At 37.5% G+C, this 17729-nt stretch overlaps 1 protein-coding gene across 1 annotated transcript in view; it reads right to left on the minus strand.

Moving 5' to 3' along the window:
* The window catches only part of NSF (N-ethylmaleimide sensitive factor, vesicle fusing ATPase), a 147079-nt gene that overhangs the window by 113917 nt on the left and 15433 nt on the right, over positions 1 to 17729 (minus strand). The window contains exons 2-5 of the mRNA XM_061144283.1: positions 13133 to 13218; positions 11063 to 11162; positions 8433 to 8472; positions 735 to 901 (exon numbers count right to left, since the gene is read on the minus strand). Of these exons, the coding sequence (XP_061000266.1) occupies positions 735 to 901; positions 8433 to 8472; positions 11063 to 11162; positions 13133 to 13218 (393 nt within the window). The remainder of the gene's footprint in view (positions 1 to 734; positions 902 to 8432; positions 8473 to 11062; positions 11163 to 13132; positions 13219 to 17729) is intronic.

Consider the following 17729-nt stretch of genomic DNA (forward strand, 5'->3'; position numbering starts at 1 on the left):
CCCCAAGCTTCTGATTTATCCCTCCCCCAGTGTTTCCCTTTAGGCAATCCTAAGTTTGTTTTCAATAGATGTAAGTCATTTCTGTTTTGTATATAAGTTCACTTCTCTTTTAAGATTAAATACCATATATGAGTGACATCACGTTTTTCTCCATCTGATTCACTTCGTTCAGTCAGTATGATAATCTCCAGGTTCATCCATGTTGCTACAAATGGCATTATTTCACTTTTTTATGGCTCAGTAATATTCCATTGTATATATGACCCTCATCTTCTTTATAAGCAATATTATTTTTAAGAAGAGAAAATCTGGGCTTCAAAAGCTCCATAAAAAACTGAATATATATTTACATGTAATTTTCTTACGATTCTCAAAGCAGCTCATAACCAAAAATGTTAAGAATTACTTTTCTATAGAAGTACATCAGGAAAACAGAAAGACATCCCCAGACAAATGTCCCATGACAAGAAAAGAAGTTTGATATACATGTCTATAGTGTTCCCAAATTTACAGAAAGAAAAGCTGCTGTCCTTATATATGACACCATAAGCTAACTTTATAATCTTTCTAAACAGTCTGCTAGAGGTTCAGCAAATATATTTCCCTCACTTTTTATCACTCACCTTAGATATAGCTGTTCATATGCAAAGCTCCTCTCAGCTTTTCAAAAACAATTAATTTTGGACAAGTACAGAGATAAAAATATCTCTAAATGAAAGAAAGTTTAAAACTACCTGTTGACCCACTGAGAATGCCTGGTTGTTGAACTGCTGAATAAATTCTGCGGCCATCTTGTCAGTATCATATGGGTTGGAGTCGATACTTTTTTTCTGCAGGAAATCAATCTCGATGGTCATCGTGCCAATACACTGCTTGGCTTTGTCAAAGGTATATAAGGACACTAGGGAGGAAAAAAAGGAGCATTTTTTTTAAGTCACAAAGACACCAAATCCGTGCTGTGCTTCAAGTAACTAAAAGTTTCACATAAGTGAAATAGAACTTGACCAAAGGGGGATTTTTCATGACCTTCATTGGAGGGATACATAAGGAACAGATATTTTTTAAACATAATAATAACCACTAGAGATGTTCTTCCCCCTGACTTAACTGGAACATACTGAACAGCAATCTCCTGTACTTTTACCCCTCACCTGACTGTTCTGGGGAAATTACAGCTGCCCCCATATAGCCTCTCCATCTTCCTCCTCATTAAGCAGAGGATGGAGTGACAGAATGGGAAGTCCTGATGGAGATGGCATACCATGCTGTTTTCAAACAAGACTTTTGCTTGACACAAGAAAGAGCCAAGGTCAGAGGTGTGTGGACTCTTGCTTTAGCAAATTAAGAGTGTAGGACCAAAACAAAAACCAAAAAAACCCTTGAGAAAAAAATGTTTTCTAGAGGGATTTCCTGCAGAGCAACTTAAGACTTGGACATTTCTTTTTTTAATAGTACAAAAATATTTACTGAGCACCTATGATTTCAGGGGAACCACAGTAAGTTCTACATGCATAACAGGACAAAGACCAGACCTTTAGCTCATCTGTGTATTAACAGCACCTAATAGTGTCTGTGGGCTTCCCAGGTGACTTGGTGGTAAAGAATCCACCTGCCAATGCAGGAGATGCCAGAGATGCGGGCTCAATCCCTGGGTCGGGAAAATCCCAAGGAAGAGAAAAGGGCAACCCACTCCAGTATTTTTGCCTGGGAAATTTCAAGGACAGAGAAGCCTGGTGGGCTACAGTCCATGGAGTTGCAAAGAGTCGGACATGACTGAGCACAGCAAACAAACAACAGTGTCGGCAGGATGCTTAATACATTCACGAACTGTTTAAATGAAACAACTGCAGCAAAACACCTATACTTTCCATGCTAGTAACAAAGGGACTCTGGAAACCATGTGTTTCAATCTATTAGTAAATGGACGAATCTATAAACCACCTAACTTTCTGTGCCTTGATCTGTCACACCTATAAAATAAGACTGAGCTAGATAAATCTTTATGGCCCTTTCATGCTCAATTTCTGTTCTCAACTTATTCCTTACAGACTAGCTGAGTCTAGTCTTGAGTTAAGTACAAGGATTTTTTGTAAGTCCTTTGAATGAAATTGCTTAATTAATCATATTTTTGTATTTTGGTTGGCCATCATAAAGGGGACACACATACTTGATATGTTTTCAAAAGCAAAATAACAAAGAAAGCCAGGATGCAGGGTTGGAAAATTTGCTGAAGATCAAAGATAAGCTCAAATCTCAGCTGAGAGTTTCAGAATACTCTCTGGCCTCCACTTCTGCATGTTGTGTTCTTTTTGTGTACTTCCTAGGAAGTACAGATTACATTCTGAGTGATTTTCATAAGATAGCTTAGTTGTTTCTCCATACAACAAAATATTTATGGGATAAATTATTAATGGAAAATAAATAAGTTGACTGACAATCTCATTTCCAGGGGTCTGTCCCCAGAAGACTCTTGAACTAGAAAGTTACAGGGAGGTTCATTGCAGCATATTTCTAATAGTCAAACATTTAAAAAATGCTTATCGGTCAGGAAATGATGAATAAAATGTGGCATAGTCATAATGTAGAATAATGTGTAGCACTTAAAACTAAAATCTGATATATATTTAATAAAGATGAATGGTCCATTAAAACATAATATTGAGTGAAAAAAGTATAATTCAGAAAGGGTTGCACAGTATGACACAATTTTGTGCATTAAAGACTCCAAAACAATTTCATAGCATCATCATGTGTGTGTACATGCATATGTATAGATATATGCATGGATATATACACGTGTGTGAACCATTCTTATACCAATAAATTTGAATATGTTATTAAAATATCATCAATACCGACTATAGTTTTCAAATGCATCTTAATTTAAAGGTCAGTGTTCCTGAATAGAAAAGACCAAGTTGTTACAATTTCAAATGCTACGGCAGTACCATGGACAGTTTCACAGGCAGCACCATGGTCAGCGCCATCATCAGCCCCCAAAGGGACAGATGCCCTGAAGGTTTCAACAAGAAGCAAAGGGCCAAAAGGTTAAGAATGTTTCTTATTTTATGACCAATAGCAATTTAACATCAAAGATTAATTTATAAACAAAAAATTATAGCCAATGCTTTGAACAGGTATTACAAAGACAGATTAAAAAAAAACATGTGTTAACTGAACATCAGTCTGCAATACTTAAAACATGGTACTTACAGACAGAGAGAAAACTAAATGATTCTTCTAGAAGATTCAGTCTGAGAACTAAAATCACTGACCTGACTAAAAAATTCTCCTAACAGACAGAACTACTGTTTCAGAATCTTTGAATAAACACTCTCCTTCATACCAAACTTCCTATTCTCTCTTTGCCTAAACCTCTACTTACACTGAAAAAGTTTTGTACCTTTATGCTACATCATGACAACGATCAGGCCCCCAAACCCTTCCTTACCTCAACCTTACTTCATCTTAGTTCCATCTGAACACTTAAGTTTTATAATTCTGCCAATTAGGTCTGTTTGATTTGCCTTTTAAAGAACTGATTTTACATTCAAGATAAGCATTTCTGGTAGCAGGAGAATGCTTTAAACACAATTTAAGGTCACAAAACACATTTTTTCATTTCATCTTGAATTTTCTTTTCCACAACAGAATTTACCTGCATTAAAAGTTAAGAACACTCATATTTAGAAAAGTAAGTTTAAGGAAATTAGAAACCTAAGCTTCATACACATAGGTCTTCTCATTAGATTTAACAAGTGTTCATTTTTATCTCTGCCAGTGTCTACAAACAGGGAACCCTGGCTTCACATACCAACCTACTTCCCTTTGGTGCTGAACTCCTCCACTGTCTCAGCTTCATGCTATGCTTTCAGGTGAGGAGGAAACAGTTAAGGGAATCACTTATGTCAATATTCCCAAAAATGTGACTGGTAACAACTACTTAAGGGTGATTGTTAAAAACACAGATTCATGAATCAGACTCCCCAAGGGAGGGGCCTGAGAATCTTTAAAAAAAACAAAAACAAAACCAGAACTCCCCAGGTATTTCTGTGAGGCAAGTTTGGATTGGACTGATTGAAGTCCCTTAGTCGTGTCCGACTCTTCGCGACGCCACGGACTGTAGCCTACCAGGCTCCTCCGTCCATGGGATTTTCCAGGCAGGAATACTGGAGTGGGTTGCAAGTTTAGAAAGCACTAATTCTCCAACATTCACTACCAGTTATCCGTATCTAATTTCCTTTATTTTCACCCCCAGGCAAAAAGTTTTATCTTTAATCCTACTTCCACAAAGAAAAGACCAAATAAAGATAATCCCAATATTTAAGTTCCTTCTGATTCAGGAAAAAACAAACAATAAGTTGCCAAGTTCCTAAATGAGAAACAGGATAACTCTCTCCTTCCACTTTACCAACTTCTCTCCTCAGGCATCTTGAGCCTACAGACTAGGCTCATAATGTGTTCCAGGCAACTGCTTTAAGTAATTGCTTTCTTTTAACCACTTTAAAGTCAATATATCTTTGAATATCTCCAAAAGCTTGGATTCAGAGGATGTGAATGTGAATCTGAACATTCCCACACATCCTCCTGAACATTCCCACACATCCTCCTAAAACTCTGTGGGAACAGCAAGGAGAACAAATAATGCTACACACAGTCCACACCGTCAGCACTACTAAGACACAGAGAATACCACAAAACTCAAATTACTTGAAAATAGAGAAATATGTAACAAGATTAGACAGAGCTCCAACTGTGGAAAAAAAGAAGGGAAAGCAGTACATAGGGAAAATACAAACAAAAATCACCCCTCAAAAGAAAAAGTCTAACACCAAAAGCCAAAACACTATACACAGGTTTGGGACTTGGTAGTCCAAGACGCTAGGTACCCAAAAAGGACCTCAAAGTGAGTAGAACTGAAGTAGTAACATCAAAGAATCACTGGAAAGAATCAAGATAACTAAGAGAAAGGGTGGTGCCCTTCAAGACATGGCAATAAAGGAAAGACGACAGAGAGGAAACTTAGGGATCACACAGAAACCAAAGACAAATAAGCTATGCCAACCAACGTTTCTATCTACCCCACCTCACCATTATTAAAGAAACTGCCCTTCTCTACACTAACAGAAAAGAATGCTCTTGCACTAATAATTTTGCCTACAAAATCATGTGAAACAGAAAAAAAATAATTCCACAAAGCTACTGTAAAGAAAACATAATAACAAGACATTGCAACATTTTAGCTGTCTTCTCTAAAAAGATCAACTATGAAATAGAAAATATCCATAACATTTTAAACTAAATTAAGTATCCTCAAACAAGTACTTAGACATATACCAAAACACCTAAAGTCAGAAGATTAAAAACTAAGAACAGAAACAGACAAATATTAATAAAAGAAATGCAATGAATTTATCAAACAGCAAAGAAATCGAGGAAAAATAAAACTACTCAGAAGCAAATAATAAATTACAAAGTGTCCATGGAAGAATAGATTCAAGTTAATATTTAATAAGAGGCAGTGAATGAAGACAAGAAAACAACCAAGATAATAAAAATAAAGAATTTACCAAGAATAGAGAGAAAGCAGCTGAGATGTAAGACAGATAAGGCCTAAAATACATGTATAATTAGAACCCTGGAGAAGAAAATCAAAACAATTCAGTCAGAACTAATATTTAAAACCAAAACCTAAGGAAATCTTCCGGAAATAGACAAAATTTAAATCTACATATTGAAATAAAGCATTGTATAGCTGAGTCGTTGACCCAGAATGGCCAATTCCAAGCAATATCCTAACAAGGATATTAGAATTTAAAGACAGAAAACCCCTCACGGCTTCCAGGCAAAAAAATCAAATTACTTATAAAGGTAAGAAAACAAGACTGGCATCAGGGTTATCAACAGTTCAGTACAAAATAAGGCAATGTGATACAGTATTTTCGAGAAATTCAAGGGAAGAAAAGTCAAGAATTTTATATCCAGCCAAGCTGCCCTTAAGGGCATCAAAGATATAAAAGAAAAAAGCCTTAATATCCAAGAACTTAGGAAACACTGTACACATATATACTTCCTAAAGGAATCTACTAGAGGATAGGTTTTATCCAACCAAGTAGAAACCGGCAAAAGGACTGATCATGATCATTTAAGAGATTTACTGGAGAGCTGAGACTAAAACAAATGTGGGGCCATTTGTGGAAGAACAGCATGTACATCCTGGAGGAGGGCATGGCAACCCACTCCAGTATTCTTGCCTAGTGAATCCCCTTGGACAGAGGAGCCTGGTGGGCTACAGTCCACGAGGTCACAGCACAGCATGTCAACAGCGCAGACAGACATGAACTACCGTGCACCCCACGGTGACTGCAGTGAGGGAAACTGCACTGCACACTTGAATGTTGCTAATAGAGTAGACCTTACAAGTCATTACCGCAAGAAAAAAAGTCTTGTGACAGATGTTAACTAGATTTATTGTGGTAAGCATTTCACAAGGTATGTAAATATCAAACCATTATGTCAGGTGGTTCAGTTCAGTCGCTCAGTCGTGTCCGACTCTTTGTAACCTCATGGACTGAAGCACGCCAGGCTTCTCTGCCCTTCACCAGCTCCTACAGCTTGCTCAAACTCATGTCCATCGTGTCAGTGATGCCATCCAACCATCTCATCCTCTGTGGTCCCCTTCTCCTGCCTTTAATCTTTCACAGCATCAGGGTGGTGTTAGTGGTAAAGAACCTGATTGCCAATGCAGGAGACACAAGAGACGAGGATTTGATCCCTGGGTCTGGAAGATCCCCTAGAGGGGGGCATGGCAACCCACTCCAGTATTCTTGCCTGGAGAATCCCCATGGACAGAGGAGCCTGGCAGGCTACAGTCCATAGGGTTGCATGGACTTGGACATGACTGAAGTGACTTAGCATGCATGCATTACTGAAACTAATATAATGTAATATGTCAATTATATCTCAACTTTTAAAAAGTTGCTTCTTCCACTAAAAAAAAAAAAAGACTTAAAACCTGAAAAAAAAAGGAAGCAATTAATTACAAAATGAGAGGAGAAACAGGAAGGCAGAATATAAAGATTAACTATTGTATAGATGAGAGTCAAATGGTATCTTTTAGAAGATACCTCTGTATTGTTTTTGTAACCTTTCCATAATATGAATTTTTATTAGTTTATTAATAAACTAATTAATATTTTTTATTAGTTTATTAGTTTATTAATTTTTCCTGCTAGTCTTAAAAGCTAGCAGGAAAAAAGCTGACTTAATTACACTTGGATTTTCTTTTCTTGCCCTACTGAATCCATGAAGTTAACATAAAATTACCTGACAAAACGACTCACACTTCATTTCCCCAACTTTGCCACAATGACTAAGAAACAATGCCAGTGTTCACTTATTAGCTCTTTGGTTTATAAACCACAAGTGGCTTAGTCTTTTTTTTCCCTTAAGTCATAAATTGCTTTCCATATCCTTCCCTAATGAACTGTGATGACTTTATGACACGTTTTATTCTCAAAAGTCCATAGTTTTCTTAAGTACTGCCACCCTTCTTCTCCTTACCCTAAACCTGATTTATCTTTTTAAACAAAGACATTAGAAACTACATCTCAGTATACAGTAAAATGGAATCACCATGTCATACCAATTATTCCTCTTTAACACAACTTCAACTTTTAAAAAATTTTTCCATAGCCATAATTCACAAAGTCCTATTCAGCTTAATTCCAGGCAAGTCAAATAACCTCCCAGCAATTGTCCTTCACTCCTGAATTCTTCCCACTCCTTGCTATACTCCACAATGACATTAGAACTCTTTTCTAAAGGTAGGATTTTGGTGGGCTTATTCAGAACTTCTAAGTGTGTTTGTGTAAAGTCCAAAAATTTCAGTATGTATCTCCAGGCTGCCTCCTAACTACATACTCCACCTCTCATCACTTAATACAACCCATTCAGGCAAAACCTTTCAATCAAACATATTTATGAGCGATGCCTATAATTTGCTTGCTCCCATCCCAGTGCCTTTTATTTGTTTTATTTCTCATCTGAAGAGCCTTTGTTCCTTGTCACTATCATGTCATGCTTTTCTCCTACTTCATAATCATGCTCAAAACTCCAGTGCTGGTAAGATTTCTCTGGCTAATTATCCAATCTCCAATCAATTCCTCCACTCCTGTTCTATCTCAGCACTAAGTGCTCTTAAAGGTAATTTGTGCAAAAATTTACCTTGCACTTTTTCTGTGAGCTATGAATATGTGGATGTTTCTTTCCCAGGAATACTCAGACATGTAACAAGTAGACAAAGTAACTACTTACTTTTCATTCTCATACACCTAACTGTAACATGGATGAACAGAAAACTGTTCAGATCTCTATAACTATGAGAAAATCATACAGAAAATCTACCTCAGATAGCTAAAAAATATACCTACCTTCTATTTCTTGCCCAATAGAAAGTCCAGCCCATTTTCGCTGTAAAACAAAAGAGAGGGGGAAAAAAAGACAATAGCACATGAAAATTAGAGAAACGAGGAAAACAGGATTTCTGTGAATTTCATGTACACATTCCAAGACTAAAACATGGCTGTTAAGTGTTGAACCATGCCCCACAAAAAAGATACATTAAAGCCTCAGCCCCCAGCTCCAATGAATGTGACAGCATTTGGAAACGGGGTCTCTGCAGATGATATCAAGGTAAGATGAGGTCACAATGAATTAAGATAGACTCTAAGCCAATATGGCTTCCTTATAAGAAAAGAGAGACACAGTCAAATGGGGAAAAAGTCATGTGACAGCAAAGGCAGGGACTGAAGTGATACATCCACCAGTCAATGAACATCAAAGACTGTCTACAACACCAGAAGCTAAGCATGGAACAGATTTTTCCCGAGTGCCTTCAGAGAGAACACAGCCCTGCTGACACCTTGATTTCAGACTTCTGCCTCCAGAACTGTGGGAGAATAAATTTCTGTTATTTTAAGCCACCTAATTTGTGGTACTTTGTTACAGCCGCCCTAGCAAACATATGCTATAGTTTATTTATACCTGAATATCTGGCCTCAAAACATAGAAAGCTTGCCTTTTTACAGTAAAGCGGGCACCACTGAGTAGGATGCTCCTTTGCATAATATTTTAATGCTCCTGAAGGCCTTTGTAGTATCAGACATTTCAGATTCTAAATGTACTGTGGATAGTTACACTGTTTGATACAGTAGCACAAAAAGAAAGATGTTCAATTCATGAAAAATAAATCAGAACTCATCAGATAGGCTATAATGAAACCAAGCAGGGATTCAAATCATTAGATGGTCACGACTACTCTTTGTGTACTTGCCAAAGAAGTGTCAGGCATTTGTGACAAGGCTTTTAGCTTCTCCCTAGGTACCGACTGGTTATAACAGCAAGAATATATGGAGGCAGGACAGATTGTGTTCAGGCAGGAATTCAGGACTGGCTTGATATAGATTCAAAGTGAGTACTTACTGACAACACTTCAAAGAACAGTGAGAAAAATAATCCTTGACTGAAAAACAAGTTTGTCTACTCATCTGAACTTCGTGAACTTTGTGGTGGTGAGGGGGTAAGAAGATGCTGCGTTTTGAATACATGCAACAAGCGCTCCCCCCCCCACCCGCCGCCCCCCAGCTTTCTTACCTCCTCTCCACCCTTCACTTCTCTTTTCTGTCATACTCCATATCCCACTTCTGGCCAACCAGAGATGCAGAGGCATACTGGTTAAGCCCAGATTTGGGGTCACAAAGCAGCCACATTTAGGTTCTACACCCAGAGACAGCCTCAAGGATGATGATAATAGTATCCATCATTTGGGGTTGTTGAGAGAATTAAATGAGGGAACACATGCAAAAGCACTTAAGAGTAGCACTTAGTCTATAGTAAATGTTGGGGAAATTTTTTTTTAAAGCAGAGAGACAAGGAAAAATGTTTAGAAATCCCATTTCTGGCCAGCTGAGTCCCAAATTTAGCTCTGAGAAAGTTGGTAAGCCCCAGAATACTCCAAACCTTTGATCTATATAAACAAATGCAAAAAGCAGTCCTGATACTGCAGAGGCATCCAAAAGGGGAAAAGGGAATAGCAAATGAAGATTTCCCATAACATGTGAGGGATTCAAGAGATCTTTAACAGTTCCTTAAGGAGTTAACTCTCCTTTTGATCTCTTTCCCTAAACCTCCAGGGGTGGGAGGGCTGCAATCAACTGGCATAGTACGGGAGGTAAGGGTTGCATCTGCCCTGTTCAGGACTAAGGATCAGCAGCCTGAGTAAGATGACAAGGGAGGAAAGGATGAAGACTAGTACTTGCGTTGCTCCTGTATTATATATCACGTGCCTGCCGGAGTGGTAGGCAATTTCCCCTCCACAGAATCTACCAACAGCTGTAAATCTAATCATAATCCTTCCACTTATTATGGAAGCTCAGCAAGTTAGGCTGTCATTTGAAATAACAACTGTGCTTAGTCACTCAGGCATGTTCGACTCTTTGTGACTGTTTGGAATGTAGCCAGTTAGGCTCCTCTGTCCATGGGATTCTCCAGGCAAGAATAATGGTGTGGGTTCCCATTTCCTTCTCCAGGGGATCTTCCTGACTCAGGGATCGAACCCACATGCTCCTGTGTCTCCTGCACTGAAGGCAGATTCTTTATCACTGAGCCATCGGGGAAGCCCTACTCATATCATGTTCTTTAGTCTAACATCATTGTATTTTAAAAATGCTATTATTAGATGTCAATTTTAGATGTAAGTGCTATTTTTATATATTCTCTATTACCCTGAGAGCTAACATTAAAATAACTTGACACTGTCTGATAGCTAACTGAAATCACTGCAGAATTACTCTTTTTTAATTAGAAGGAAAAATCAAGGCAATAAAAGACATATGGTAGAAACTGGCAATTAAGAATTTATCTTTAAATTCCTTATATAACACCTAGATGGTTTTCTTCACTATGAATCAATATCATTACAGGGTGATACAGCTTGCTTTAAGTGAATTGATTCTTCTACGACTTTCAAGATTAGAGGAGAATAAATTCACATCCTAGTTACCTGAGGTAAGCTGAATGCAATGCTCCCTGGAACCACAGATGGGTGGGTCCTCAGTGTAAATGTGTACCTGTGGTTGGGGGAGGTCCTCACAAGTACGTGCCTACAAGACAGAAACACAGTCAACACTCCATGTCAAGGGAAATAAAGAACATCAACTCTAATAAGCTCATTTCCAACAGATGATGCTTGATGAGGGCCAAGTGAAAACATGGCATTATATGTCCTGAAGAAATAGGACCACAAATTTCATTTCCACAAATTGTCAGCAATTCACAATGTGTTCTAGGCGTAAGGACCACCTTGGGCCAAACAGACATCAAGCAGAATCAAGAGCAAGTTCAAGAGAGTACATGCCATCTGAAACATCAACCTCATTACATTTACAGTTTACATAAAATTGAAGGCACTGATTTACCTGATACTAAGTAAAAATTAGATGAATTTCCTCTCCTGAGAATTATTTCACATACTAACTAGACTAAAGGAAGAAGAACCAGAAACAGAGGAGCCATGGCTATGGCAGTCCAAAAAAAGTTAGTTTTTAGGACTATTCCTTAAATCTCTTTGCAGATTTCCACAACAGGTTGAAATAATAACAGCCTATAAAATTTAAAAGGTGGTAAAAATGAAAAATTTTCATGAAATATATCAGCTTTCATATAGATATCAATATTTACTATTTCAAAGCATTTTGTTCTAATTCACCCTGCTCAGAAGTAAACACAAGTAAATAGATGAAATATAGTTATCTCATGATAAATCTCCTATACCAAGAAACTCACAAGACTGTGTAGGAGACAGAAGCTTCAAACTCTTGTTACAGCAACACTATCTTTTTTAAAATATCTTTTAGAATATTATAATTTTAAAAAATATTAATGGCTAACATTTCCATACATCATTTTGTCAGTAGGACACAAGTTCCTTATATCCACTATATTTTAAGTAACCCCATCATGTGTACAGTGAACACTTGACATGTGAAAGAATTCCATTAGCAAATTCTCACACTGATTATATATAATATACAGTCCAGTTTATATGTAAAGTTTTGTGTCACAGAATTTTTAGGATTGGAAAGAATGGTAATACCATCATGTAACGTAGCCCTCTACTCTGAGGGCAAAAACCACAAACAGTTAGCAATTCTAACTCTGTGAAACTCATGTATTTCGAAGATAGTTTTAAAAACAGAAAAAGGCTCAGCTAAAATCCCACTTCCTTCCTCATTTCCCTAGCCTGCCTTGTGGTACTGACCCTTCATGTCCTTATTTCTACCAACCTTAGAAGCACCATGGACGGCACTGAACTTGACAGCATGGTACCTAGAAGCTCAGGCAGTGGGTGATGTGAACGAATTGAAATAAATGACAATAAATCATGCTGTATGACAGAAAATAACAAAATTCTGTAAAGCAATTAACCTTCAATTAAAAAATAAATAACTTTTTTAAAAAATGACAATGAAAAATGCTTGTTAAGATTCTACAGTTGTTCATCTTCCAATTTTCTTGTCTCTGGGGTTGTCAGAGTAACAATGATTAAACAGCTAATATTTGTTAAGGACCTACTAATGTGGTAGGCACTGTTCTAAGTGATTTATTTGTGTAACTCAACATTCACAAATACCCTGAAGAAGATGGTATCATCATCCCCATTTTGCAGATCAACACACTGAGGCACAGTCAGGGTAAATAACTTACCCACAGTCACCCAGTTTGTAATAGGCAGAACCGGGATCAAAAAGCAGACTATCTGACTCCAGAGCCAAAAACCTAATGACTACGCTATATAATGAGTCATATAACCAGTATGCTTAGCTCTGCTAAGAAAACCAATGAAAAAATAAAGTTACATATAAAAAACTGTGCATGACTTAGAAAACACTGTATTTACCAAAATTTGATGCAGTACACAACTCTTTTTCATCTCTTCCATTTTCCAATTCAGCAAGAGGAATTAAAAAACTTATACTCCAACATTCCCCCCACCCCCAAAAAAATAACGACTCTTGACAAGTTTCTAAAATACCACTTTGCAGATAAGAAGAAAATGAAGTCAGATACTCACTGGCCAGACTGGAAATCCTTTTCATTCACAACTGCGCAGTTAGTTAAAGATAATTCATCTGTAGGACATCTTGCAGCTTGCATACTCTATAAGAATCAATGATTAGGAAAACAAAATTAAGTCACCTTTTATACCTTAAAGAATATGTTACACTTCCCTGTTCTCTATTTCCCCTTACTTGTAATAAACACAATGTTTTTGACTCCTTCCTCTGTGGTAATAGCAAACCCTGCCTTTCAGAAACTGTTCCTTTCCCATTCCATGTGCTCCTGTGGGCCTGCCAATCACAGCACACAGGCTATCATCAGAGTCCTAATCCATCCATGGGATTTTACATAGACAGGTGCGAGAAGACAGGCACTCTCCCTTGCATCACCACCACATGAAGAAGGACTTTCTGCCCTGAAAGAATAAAACTACCACAGAGAAAGCAAAGGCGAGGAAGACAGACACCTTGAAACTCAGACCTGACAAAGAAGTTAAAGCCCTGGAGACCAGTTTTGAAAGCTGGCTGAGTCAATAAATTCCCTTTTCCTCAAGCTTACTTGAGTTGGGCTTTCCATTTCTTCAAAAAAATAAAAGATTTTGACTGATAAAAATGCAATGAGATAAATTTGATAAAGTGTATCATGAAAAAGCATTCTTCATAAGAGATCCCAAGTAGCATGAACCATATCTCCTGTAGACTAATAAAAGCTATCTTCCAAATATCTCCCAACAAAAATAATTAAAGGTATATTTAAGATAAAATGGCAATTAACTGTCCTTTTGGCCAACAGCTATGAGAAAAACATTCCTTCATATAATGAATGTAACCAATAATCTTTCCTCCATCCTCTAGGGTTTCCTAGTTAGTGAAATATGACAATCGTAATCCGTTTATGACTAAAGTGCTCATTCTTCAAACGTCAAGCCAAAGCTGATTCTCAGTAAATTTGTCTTCCAAATACAAATTTATAAGGGGAAATAAATTACTCTGCTTTGCTTTGATTTGAAACTAAAAGGCTAGTTTCAGTATAGCCATCCCAGCCGTTCAGAGCAATGGACCCTAAAGTGGGGCATGTGCACCTGAAGAGTTTGCAGGATAATCCTTTGGGGTATAATTTAGAACATGACACAAATTAGGTTTAGGTCACAAGTCTGCTTTCCGAATGAGACAGTATTTCTTCCCACAGTCACAGTCTGACCAGCCACCTGACCAAAATGTGCAGACCTTGTTTCCCACTCACCCTGGGGTCTCTCTCACCTACAAAAGCTTTTTTCTCTTACATTCTCCTCTCTTCCCTAACCCTGAGCCCCGTGCCTAGTCAACTCCTACTTGTTCCACAATTTCTCAGCTCAGGAATTACATCTTTTAGAAGACCTTCCTAAACACCTTCCCCTTCTGGAAAGAAAAATGGCAAATGGAAGAATTTAACATTTTTACTGTTTATACTGCATGAAAGACAGAAGATTCTTAAGGACTGAGACTGTACCCTGTTCGTGTCTACAGTTCCCAAGGCTGAGACAGGGCCTGGATACAGTCAGTGCTCATCAAACGTTTGTTGAACAGATGAACTTATGGATCAGTACAATCTACCTCAACTGCAGAATAAACAATTCAAAGAACATGGATGCAAAGGACATTTCAAGGTTATTTAGGAAGTGATACAATTAACACAGAATTGATACACCCAAAGTTATTTAAAATTTTACAAAATGCTAATTTAACCTTTTCCTTTGTGAACTTGCTTTCTTGTCAAAGATTTGGTGTCCTTTAAAAAAGAGTGAAAAAGTCTGTAGAAATCATCTGGCTGGGTAACTGAAACAGATGCTATAAGCAAAAGGCCTCCCTACTGGAATCTAGAAGCATCTGTGTTTTTATGGCAAGCCAAGCAGGATATCTCATTTTCTCATCAGAATATAAGTCCCTATAAATAGTAGCTGTTTACTTATCACAATAATGCCAAAGGAAAATTCCAGCTTTTCTAATACTGACCTTGCCTCTAGGAAACAACGACAAAAGCACAGCCACAATGTCCACATAACCACTATGAAATGAACATATTGAAACTGACAGGAAATTTTAGTTATAAGTTTAACTATTTGAGTTACCAGAACATTTAACTGTCTGAAAACTATAAAATATTTTCCTTAATAACTTGAAATGTAAAAAATTATTAATTCATTGCTTCTCCAAAGTATGAAAATCTCAACAAACCTTTAAATGAAACTTTAGCCAAAGTAATTATATCATTGAGCTTCCCTGATCTGCCTGCAATGCATGGGACCCGGGTTCGATCACTGGGTCAGGAAGATCCTCTAGAGAAGGGCATGGCAACTCACGCCAATACTCTTGCCTGGAAAATTCCATGGACAGAGGAGTCTGGAGGGCTACAGTCCATCAGGTCGCAAAGAATTGGACACAACTGAGCGACTAACACTAACTAACAAATTACATCATTACTTATGTGAGAGCCTTTAAAGTATAGGAAGAGAACTGGCTTCTTCTCATCAAAAAAAAAAAAAAAAAAATGGGGGAGGGGTGTAACCAGGACTCCTCTGGACAACACTGCAGTTTTTCAAATTTAAATAACATACTTTTGTCCAAAGGTTCACTTTAAAAATTAGATTTTTAAGTATATGCTTTATTTTTTACTGAAGAATTAGTAGGGCAAAATTAAAAAGGAAAAAAACAAAGTGTGCAGTACCTGATTAAAAGTACCTCATTACAAATAACTGCAACACTCATGAATCCACTGGTCTTCTCTGTGGTGCTTCAGGCCTAGGTTACATGTCTCCAGAGACACAAATTCCTCCACAGGAAAGGGAAGTAGGACAAACTATATGAACCTGCTCCAGAGCCAGCTCAACTAACAAGTCTCACTCAACTATGTGCTTCCTGAAAAATAACATTTTAGAAATGTACTCTGCAATAAAATAACCACTAGACACATTATTAAAATTAAAACTAATTAAAATTTTAAAATTCAGTTCTTCAGGTGCACTAGTCACATTTCAAGAGCCACACATGGCTATTAGGGATCACTGCACACAGTTTCATTGGACGTTGCTAGTCTAAAGCAGTGTGAGAAAGGCCATCAGTAATACCTGTCTTCAAGTCTATGGAATCACTCTGCTATGACTCCTGAAATAATAATTTCTATTAAAATTCTGAAGCTCTGCAGGACTAGAAGTGATAGGCAGACATAAGTCAAACTTGTATGTCCTATAGTAATCTTGCAGAGAGCCTGTTAAGAATACCCTTCACATTATCCATCTCAGACTAGTAACTATTCATACAGATTAACCTCCTGACATCCCATAGGGCCTTAGAATTCCTTTACAAAATTATATTGGAAAAAAAAAAGAGTTACCGTTTTGGTATTCGAAAGAAACATACACACACACACACACACACACACACAAAGGAAAATGTAAAAAGCTGACAGCACTAAATACTGGCAAAGATGTGATGCAGTTTCTTAAAAGGTCAATGTGCCCCAGCAGATCTATCCCTAACACTTTCTAACACCATACACAAAAATAAACTCAAAATGGATTAAAGATCTAAATGTAAGACCAGAAACTATAAAACTCCTAGAGGAGAACATAGGCAAAACACTCTCCGACATAAACGACAGCAAGATCCTCTATGTCCCACCTCCCAGAATATTGGAAATAAAAGCAAAACTAAACAAATGGGACCTAATGAAACTTAAAAGCTTTTGCACAACAAAGGAAACTATAAGTAAGGTGAAAAGACAGCCCTCAGATTGGGAGAAAATAATAGCAAATGAAGAAACAGACAAAGGATTAATCTCAAAAATATACAAGCAACTCTTGAAGCTCAATTCCAGAAAAATAAATGACCCAATCAAAAAATGGGCCAAAGAACTAAACAGACATTTCTCCAAAGATGACATACAGATAGCTAACAAACACATGAAAAGATGCTCAACATCACTCATTATCAGAGAAATGCAAATCAAAACCACAATGAGGTACCATTACACGCCAGTCAGGATGGCTGCTATCCAAAAGTCTACAAGCAATAAATGCTGGAGAGGGTGTGGAGAAAAGGGAACCCTCTTACACTGTTGGTGGGAATGCAAACAAGTACAGCCGCTATGGAAAACAGTGTGGAGATTTCTTAAAAAACTGGAAACAGAACTGCCATATGACCCAGCAATCCCACTTCTGGGCATACACACTGAGGAAACCAGATCTGAAAGAGACACATGCACCCCAATGTTCATCGCAGCACTGTTTCTAATAGCCAGGACATGGAAGCAACCTAGATGCCCATCAGCAGACGAATGGATAGGGAAGCTGTGGTACATATACACCATGGAATATTACTCAGCCATTAAAAAGAATTCATTTGAATCAGTTCTAATGAGATGGATGAAACTGGAGCCCATTATACAGAGTGAAGTAAGCCAGAAAGATAAAGAACATTACAGCATACTAACACATATATATGGAATTTAGAAAGATGGTAACGACAACCCAATATGCAAAACAGAAAAAGAGACACAGAAGTACAGAACAGACTTTTGAACTCTGTGGGAGAAGGTGAGGGTGGGATGTTTCGAAAGAACAGCATGTATATTAT

The sequence above is a fragment of the Dama dama genome, chromosome 5 (genome assembly GCF_033118175.1).
Source record: "Dama dama isolate Ldn47 chromosome 5, ASM3311817v1, whole genome shotgun sequence".
In the NCBI taxonomy this organism is placed as follows: Eukaryota; Metazoa; Chordata; class Mammalia; order Artiodactyla; family Cervidae; genus Dama; species Dama dama.